Genomic DNA, 9203 nt, shown 5'->3' on the forward strand with positions numbered 1-9203 from the left:
TCTCCACAGACTTTTATTTTTAATATCATAAAATACTCCACAAAATGTTTTTAAAAAATAAACTCTAAGTAAAAGGAGATATTTAAGTCTAGGGAAAGGAAACATAATCATCAATTTTACTCCAAAATTTATGCTGTGTCTTTTTGAAAAAGTATTATTCCATAAGGGATATCTTAAAATTTATGATATATAAAACAGCTCTCAGAATTGAAAAACCCTTCGGAAAAAAGTCATTAATCACAATCAGGAGAAATAAACTCATCATGCCCTGGCGTTTGAGTCACATGATGAACTCAGTAGGGGCTGCCTTTCTCATGTAGAGTCCAGACATTCATTTATTCGTCAGGCATTTGTCACACCCTTTGTGGCGTCTCTGCACTGTGCTGGGCAGTGGGGATGTGAAGGTAGTGAGACAGGCCTGTGTCTGGCAAGGAGGGAGCAGGTAACACAGAGTTCGCTATGGAGTGCGGGCGGGCTGCGGCTCGGGAGGGAACAGTCTCTTCATCAGCAGGGTGGATGGCTCAGAGCTCACGGAAGTAAAGTCACCTGCAGGCTTTGCATCTCCCACAGTGCCAGCGCAGTATGGGAAGCACTTGTAGGCATTTAAGGGCCCTGGCTAAGATGGAGGAGGTTTGGAAATCCTCTGTGGCAGCCCTGAGGCAGCTGGGCTCTGAGAGCTGAGAAATGAGAGGTCCTGGTCTTCCCAGCACCTCTGTATGTGTGCTCTGGCGGTGCCTGCCAAGGCCAGGCGCATTCCAGTCATCCATTCACAGGTAGCTATTGAGCACCAACTGTGGGCCAGATGCTGCTCAGGCAAATCAGACCAAAATCTCAGGGTGCTTACTTCTAGAGGAGAGGATGGGGACACATACTATGTCAAAATGGTGATAAGTGCGATGGAGAAAAAGAAAGAAAGGACAGGGAGTGTGAGGTGGGGGTGTGTGGTATAAAAGAGGGACTTTAAGGAAATCCAGGCTGCAGACTCAGCTCCCCCAAACCATCCCAGTTACCTGAGCACCTGAGAACCGTGGCTGGTGGTGCATGAGGAGCCCACAAAAGACAGTGGCCAGCCACCTGACTCCAGAGTTCCTGGGAAGTGGCCAGCTCAGGCCAAGACTGGCTGGTGTGCATCCCCTCCCTCCCCAGAGAGTTTTGTCATCTGGAGAGTGGAGCTGGTCCAGCCAGAGTCTTGGGGACGTTTACTTTGGAGGTGAGGAGAAGGTTTGTTAGGTGTTGGCAGGCCCCCTGGCAGCAGCAGGGGGAGGAGGGCATCTAGCTCCCTAACGAGAGCTTGGCCAGATGGAAGGTCAAGGCCCTGCCAAGAGGGCTGGGGCCAGGCTGGGGAGCCCCCACTGGAAACTGGAGAGTCGATGAGGAAGAGGGGCAGACGTCAGGTCACTGGAATGGACTGGGACAGACAGCTATGTTGGGGTGAGTACATGGGGGCACAGACCCCATCCCACTGGACAGCAGCCTACAGCTGGGGACAGAATGAAGAGAACTCAGGGTGAGGGCCTTTAGGCTGGAGCAGAGGGCAGGGGTAGGGCGGCCGGTTCTAGGGCTTTGGGAACCGAGGCAAGGCATTTGTGTTTGTCTCAGATCTACTAACACTGGCTAAGGTGGCCCTTAGCTGTGGCCAAGACTTGCTTGTTCTGTCATCTGTATAAGCACCATGGTGCTTTTAACCATGAGCCAAATATCACTAGATAAATTGTAGGTCTGTTGGGAGGGCAGCTGGGGATGGGAAGGAAGGTGAAATGGCTTGAAATTCCCAATTTTTTATGCCTAAACCGTAACTCCCAATAGAAACAAGCAGAAAGAGCCTGAAGCCCCTGGGGAGGAGAACAGCTTGTAGAGCAAACAGTGAGCAGCACAGCGTGCCCTCCCGAATGGAGCCAGGGTCAGAACAACGTGTCACTGCCACTTTGATCTGGGATTTGGATCAGAAAGAACACAGGATTTGGACTTTGCTCTGGTTTGGCTCTCCTCTCTGCCGCCTGCTGGTCTCATGACGTAGGATAAGTTATTTGACCCTCTGAGCCTGCGTATCTTCATCTGTAGAGCGGGAGGGTGCAAGCTGGAGCCTGCACTAGGATTTGGCCGTGTCTGGGGAGCTGCGGGGACCCCCAGGGGTCGGGGAGCCTGCCTCTCTTGACGAGCTGCGAGGAGCCAAGCACGTGAGCTCACCAAGTGGCCAAGTGTCCGTGTGGGAGAAAGGAGCAGCCTTGGGCACACTGTGGTGACGGTGGCTGAATCTATCCTTGGCCCTCCCTCATGTGGAGTCCTTGTCTGATTCCTGGGCAGAGCCGTCACTAAGAGCTAAAAGAAGTGTTTGCTGAATACTCTATAAGATGCTGCGGTACAGGGTCGCTGTGCTGGGACCCCCCCAGTGAGCATACGGGAGAGGAGGACGCTTTGCGTGGGTGAGACGGCAGGGCAGGGAAGGGCATGCCTGGCACCTGGGGGTAGGACACCCACCGCAGGGGCTCCCCAAAAGTATGGGGGAAGGCGCTTTGCTGGGATTAAGTTCTACGTGACAGATGGTGGTAACAAACTAACATTTGGATTATTAGTCCCGACGTGGCTTCATTTGCCCCACACGAGGTGAGAAAATCTTGGTTAATATCTATTGCATGGGGATCGAAGAAGATGTTCCAAGGCATGAGCCTGGGCATTGGGAGTATGCACCAAATGTCAGACCCCCTCAGAGACCACCCATGGACCCACGGGACCCTTGGAGGACTGCTCAGGACACCCCCCTGCCCCCACCGTGCGTTTGGGGGATTGAACAGCATTCCCGTGGCAAACATTTTTAATTAATAAGTAACCTAACACAGATCTCTGAGTACTTACTACGTGCAAGTAAGGTTTACCTGCTAAGAGGGATTTGAATTATTGTTTTTTCTCAGCACTTTACAGTTTACAAACTACTTCAATATGCATTTTATTCACATTCATCTTCACAACAACCTAATGGTGTAGGATCCCCATTTACAGATGAGAAGATTGAGTTTCAAAGAGGCTAAGTAAGGGCCGGCCTGGTGGCGCAGCGGTTGGGTGCACACATTCCGCTTCGGCGGCCCGAGGTTCGCCAGTTCGGATCCCGGGTGCGGACACGGCACTGCTTGGCAAGCCATGCTGTGGTAGGCATCCCACGTATAAAGTAGAGGAAGATGGGCACGGATGTGAGCTCAGGGCGAGTCTTCCTCAGCAAAAAGAGGAGGATTGGCAGCAGATGTTAGCTCAGGGCTAATCTTCCTCAAAAAAAAGAGGTTAAGTAATTTAGCCATAATAACCCAACCAGTACGAGGTGTAGCTGGACTCAAACCCATTCTCGTTCTTTGTGGGTTGCTGGGACCAAGCAAATGACAGAACGAGGGGGAACCAGCAAGTACGAAGACCCGCGGCTGTGACGGGGAGATCTGGAGAGACTGAAGATCGTTGTGGCTGGATGTCTGTCGGGGAGAAGTCGGCTGGGCCCCGAGCTCGATCTAACCCCAGGGTGGAGGCTGGGGACACATGGTAGGAAAGCAGGCGGCGGCGGAGAGGGCCGGCTCAGGGGCCACGCCTGTGCCCAGGAGCCGCCTGGCTCGTCCGGGAGAATTTTCACGGGCCTTTCAAAAGGAGACCGCACCTCATGGCCCCCACGTCTCTGAGGTCACAGCAGAGGTGGCTTCGCTCCTCTTGCTGTGTCTGAGCCATCCAAATCACAGCGTCTGTACCCCAATCATTCCTAATTCTTCTTGGAGAATTATTTATAACATTCTAAAAGTATGCAAAGCCACAGACTGAAAGGTGCCAATATTAGAACATTAGTTAGCCAGAAATGATGCTCATTTCAAATTGCAGGAAAAAATGGAAGAGACAGGCAACGAAATGAGTATTTATGGGCCAGACTCGGTACTGGCACCTTTCACGTTCATGATCTCTTTTAATACTCACTACTGCTAATGTGGAAGATGATATCAATTCCGCTTTGCAGTTGAGGAAACAGACGTTCAGAGAGGTACAGTAACTTGGCCAAAGTCACACAGCTAATATGTGGCAAACCTAGGATTTGAATCCAGGTCCTACTTCCGAGTATTTTCCAGTGTACGACAATCTATAGCCTGTGGAATTCAGATGGAATTGAGAGAACCAATAAACAGTTTAACTGACAGTAAATTCTTGACCCTAGTTTTTATTAATTCAAGTTTACAAACCATGCGGTTTCTAAAGGACCAGCTTCAGGAGCGTCCCTAAATCATCGCAGTACTCAGGATTCATGGAGTTCCAGCAGTTCGAACTTGACACTGTGCGGGGTGCGCGGGGCCCGCGCGGAGCCTGAGTCCCGCGCGCTCAGCACTGCGCAGGCGCGGAGGGCGAGCCGGGAGCCGGCCTGCCGCCTCGGGCTGCGCCGAAGGAAGCGCAGGAGCCGGGCGTGTCCCGCCGCGGGGCTGCCTGGACGGCTCCGCGTCTGGCGAGTCAGCAGGAGACGCGCCCCCCGCCCGGCGGGAACGGGGTGCGGGGCGAGCGGCCTGCCCGACCTGCAGCCGGGCCGTGTTTGGAGCCGCGAGCGTGCCAGCCGGAGCCGGCGGAGCAGGCGAGGCGCGGCCGGCGCCGGGAGGACGTTTCCAGCCCGAGGCCGCTCTGCGCCGCTGCGGGGCCCCCGGCGCGCACGGCGGGTGCTTGGGTGGCGAAAGGCAGGCGCGTGTCCGGAGCGGCGCGGGCGCCAGCCTGGCCCTGCCGGCCCTCCCACGGCTGCCGGCGGTGTGGGAGCAGAGGCCGCAGCTGCGTGAACCAACTCGGCCTCGCTCCCTTCGCCAGCACGTGGCCCCGGACAACGCCCCTGCTGCCTGTGTCTTCAGCGCTCGAGGCGCAGGCCCTCGGCCGTCCAGGGGCAGGGGAGTTCTGCCGGGAGCTGCGGGGCGGGTGTGCCGCCCAGGGGAAAGGCCGGGACCCCACGGTCAGGCTGCGTTCCACAGCCTGGCCTTGCCAGGGTTGGGAGGGTGGGAGGATGGCCTCCTCTGCTGGCGTCTACACTGCAAAACTCCGCGTCCCTGCACTGAACGGGACCGGGAGGCTGGCTTTGAGCAGGAAAGTAGGTCCTCCTGTCACCCCCTCGGGTGACCAATCAGGATGAACGTGCTCCCTGCTCAGACTTCCCACTGGGCCGCCTCCCTTTCTCCTCCTCCTCTTTCCCCCGCCCTTACCCGGGGGACTGCAGTGGCGGCGGGGGGGGGGGGGCGGCAGAAGGGGCCTTCCTTGCTGTCTGGCTTTTCCTGAATTCCCTTGATTAAACTAAACCTTCGAATGAATGTAAAAAACAAGCAAGCCGCATGCGTGCGCCCTGCAGTCCCCTCCGCCAGATTCTGACCCAAGGGCTTGGAGCAGGCTCATTTTTATTACCAGCTCAAGCGATTCGGTTGCAGGTGATTCTGGACCACACTTTGAAAAACACTGAGGCAGAAGTAAGCCAGCAAGTGCATGGGATACATCCAATGTGAGAGGTAATTCTCCTGGTTTCTTAGAGTTATGGGCTGAATGGTGACCCCCTCTCTCCCAAACTCATATGTGGCAGTCCTAACCCCCAGCACCTCAGAATGTGGCTGCATTTGGAGATAGGGACTTTAAAGAGATAAGTGAAAATAAGGTCATCAGGATGGGCCCTAATCCAATATGGCTGGTGTCCTTATAAGAAGAGGAGTTGACGACACAGAAGCACAGAGGAAAGGCCATGTGAGGACACAGGGAGAAGGTGCCCATCTGCAACCGAGGAGAGAGGCCTCGGAAAAACTGCAGACACCTTGCTCTCGGACTTGCAGCCTCCAGAACCGTGAGGAAATTAATTTCTGTTGTTTACGCCCCCCAGTCTGTGGTCCTTTATTATGGCAGCCCCACCAAATTAATACAAATAGAACCTGATTCCACTCCGTAATCATCTCAGAAGGCTGAGACAGTCCTGCACTCAAAGACCGGAACCTTCTTCCCTGGCTCACCACCTGAGGGACTGTAGATAAAACTGTTATTATTGTTATTTTATTTAACCAATATGTCTGTAGTGCTCACTGTGTGCCAGGTGGTGATCTCAGCACAGTGCAGATATTAGTCCCTTCAATCGCCATTATAACCCTCTGACATGTGTCCTGAGGTCCGCAAGCCCTCGTTCAGCCTTCGGCCCAGAGTGTCTGCAGTGTGAGCAGCTGGGAATGAGAAAGATAAGACAGCGCATGTAGTGCAGGCTGCATAGCCCCTGCAGCGCCTGCCCTCACGCCCTGTCGTCGAACATACTAACGTCTCTCTAGGGAGATGTGTCTGTTGCACAGAGACTCTAAGTAGCCTTGTATCAACTCATGACAGGTATTTGTGTCAAATGAGTTTATTTCAGGTCAGGTTTTGCTGTCAAATGAATTATAAATACAATTTTTGGTGTTTGGAGATTTCAGGGTTTTGAAATTGTGGACCTGTATTATTCCTGTCTTGCACATGAAGAAACTGAGGCACGGGAGAGCTTACCCACGTTCATTAACTCCTGGGAGGTGGGGCTGGCTACCACCCCAGGCAGCCTGGCCCAGAGTCCATGCTCTTCACATCCTCCTTGCCGTGCCCCGGGCACTGCCCATCTCTCAGGGCCTGACCCTCTGTAGAAGACAGATTACCCCAAGCTGCAACCTTGCCGTGAAGACCAGATACAATGTAGGCAGAGCTCTGTTATGAGTTAAATTGCAGTCTCCCCAATTTCGTATGTTGAAGTCCTAACCCCAGTAACTCAGAATATAACCTTATGTGGAAGTAGGGTCCTTGCTCATATAGTTGGTTAAATTAAGATGATGTCACTAGGATGGGCCCTAATTCAATAAGACTGGTGTCCTTATTTAAAAAAAGAAATTTGGACACAAAGACAGAGAGGTACTCAGAGGAATGCCGTGTGAATGCGAAGGCAGAGGTCAGGGTGATGCTTGCACAAGCCAAGGAGTGCCTCAAATTGCCAGCAAAGCCCCAGAAGCTCCGAGAGAGAGGCATGGAACAGTTTCTCTCACTTAGCCTTCAGAAGGAAGTAACCCTGCCGATACCTTGACCTCAAATTTCTAGCCTCTAGAACTGTGAGACAAATGTCTGCTGTTCACACCCCCAGCCTGTGATCCTTTGTTACAGCTGTCCTAGCAGATTAGCACAATTCCTTACCCAGCGCCGGCTGCTGAGCCGGAGACCGAGAAGTGGCAGCCAGCCACACTTACTCTGTTTAGGACCAAAGCCTCAGATTCTTAATGGGAAAATAAAGTCAGTGAGTTAGATGGTTTCTAAGGCTTCCTCCAAGTTGCAGGTCTAATTTTCTATGTTTATAACATGAGGATAATTCCACTCTCTAGTCCCTTGCACCAGTGGTCTGGCTCTGTAGCATTTCTTTGCTGTTTTAAAGACGGGCTGATGCAAAGGCAGCCTTAAGAAGCAAAACAACACAAAGCGAACAGCTTCTTTTCCTCTGTGGTGGGCGTCGCCCCTGCACATTAAGACCGAAACCCCGTGGGCCCTAATTTGCCTTCCGATGCACCTGCCTGTTGGTGCACTCCCTGAGCTGTGCGGTTTTCTGAGTCCCTTTCACCTGTGTCCTCAGGTCTGCTGAGTTAAACCCACAGTGTGTGTTTGGGCTACAAATTCTGCAGAGGAAAGCGGAAATCGATGTTGGAGGCTGTTTCCTGTGAGTTAAGAGTGTGCTGCTGGAACCCTATTTAGGCCTGGAAAGTTTGGGTTCTTCGTGTGGAAATTTGTCCCCTCACTGCCATTTCACTGAGCAGATAAAAGCTGCTTTACAAGAGTCTAAAATGTGGCTGAATTCTTTTTCTGTTCATAGAGCAAGGCACAGTTGGCCTCAGTGTAGGGAAGAGGTAAGATGCTGAAAAGTTTTCCTCAGGCCTTAATGACAGGTCCCCCACTGTCAAGCTGGGTGGGAACCTTTATGCTTCTGCCTTTAAGCTGCTACACGACAATTCAGAAAATGATTTGCAGTGGGTAGGGCGTGGCCCCACAATCCCCACCTGTGGAAACAGGATCTTAATGGCTGTCAGTGTTCAAAGAACGGGCTCCGGGTTTCCTTCCAGCGTCCTGTGCGGCTGTTAGTGCTGTTCTCCAGGCTGCCCTTGACTCCCGATCAGCCCCTCAGCCTTCGGCCAGCAGGCTGCTCCCAGCTGCTCTCCTGGAAGCACTTCCTCACCAGCCAGGTGGCCTCTCTCATCTCCCTGCAGCCCCATCCTGTCTGCCCCAGAGCCCGGGTGGCTTCAGCACTTCCCTAACGCCACTCATCTCTGCTCCTCCCTCCTGGTTATCTTCCTGCCAGTTTTGGAAGTGGGCCTTTCCTATTGCAGAGACGGCCCAGTGGAATGCTTTGGGACACAACAAGGGTTGCAGGGTGGGAGAGATCACTGCAGGGTCTCATGGCCGGTGATTCTGTTCAGTGCCAACACGGGAGACTGAATGAAGCAAGAGCAAGCGCTGATAGATGCTGCCGCTCCGGAGTGGAGACCACATCTGGTTCATCTCTTGAGTCCTCAGTGCCCAGCCAGAGCTTGGCACGTAGCCGGTGCTCAATAAGATGATCTGTTGAATGAACGCTCTTAGTGTCCTTTCTTCTTCGGAAAGGTGTCCGACGTGTGTTAAGTCCGAGAATCACAACCCCAACAGGGAGGCAAAAGCAGAGATGCCTCTGCTTTGCAGTAGCTCTCATGAGTCACGTCAGAGGTGCAGGTCTGGCTCAGCCGTTGTCCAAGAAACTCCAGGAGCTCCACCTCCCTGTGCCTCAGTGTCCTCCACTGCGATGCGGAGGCCACAGTGTCTGCTCTGCCTGCCTCCCTGGAGGTCATGAGGACACGACAGGAGAACAGACATGAGACTTCTCTGAGAATTTCAAAGCCGTGCTTAAGGTATTACTTATTATCATTTTTATTACAGATATTTGTTGTGCTGCTCAGTCTCCTGAGTCTCTTTTTTGGCCTCCTCAGTCTCTTTTCTTCTACACGCTCATGCTCAAGGACCACAGCCAGGTTCACCTCCTACGCCAGCTGAGGAAACCCCCATCCTGGTAGGCCAGGTGCTGCCAAGTGCCAGCCTCCATGGAGCTCGATTGTCTGCTTGGTCAGACATTTCTGCACCCCAGGTGGTGAGTGACAAGTTAAGTCACAGAAGACTGGCTGGCATATACTTGCTCCCTGGCACAGTTCTCGCTCCCG

General features: G+C 53.1%; 1 protein-coding gene and 1 long non-coding RNA gene across 2 annotated transcripts; both read left to right on the forward strand.

The window, feature by feature from the left end:
* Positions 1 to 1331: 1331 nt before the first annotated feature.
* Positions 1332 to 4164, forward strand: LOC139076972 (uncharacterized). Its single transcript, XR_011529056.1, has 2 exons — positions 1332 to 1431; positions 1807 to 4164. It is a non-coding gene; the product is annotated as an uncharacterized lncRNA (long non-coding RNA).
* Positions 4165 to 4264: 100 nt separating this feature from the next.
* On the forward strand, positions 4265 to 8944 carry LOC139077065 (uncharacterized). Its single transcript, XM_070582939.1, has 4 exons — positions 4265 to 4294; positions 4343 to 5489; positions 7595 to 8198; positions 8433 to 8944. The coding sequence occupies exons 1-2, from the start codon at positions 4265 to 4267 to the stop codon at positions 5120 to 5122; spliced, it is 810 nt and encodes a 269-aa protein (XP_070439040.1). The 3' UTR covers positions 5123 to 5489; positions 7595 to 8198; positions 8433 to 8944.
* Positions 8945 to 9203: the final 259 nt, after the last annotated feature.

Source organism: Equus przewalskii, chromosome 18 (genome assembly GCF_037783145.1).
Source record: "Equus przewalskii isolate Varuska chromosome 18, EquPr2, whole genome shotgun sequence".
Lineage (NCBI taxonomy): Eukaryota > Metazoa > Chordata > Mammalia > Perissodactyla > Equidae > Equus > Equus przewalskii.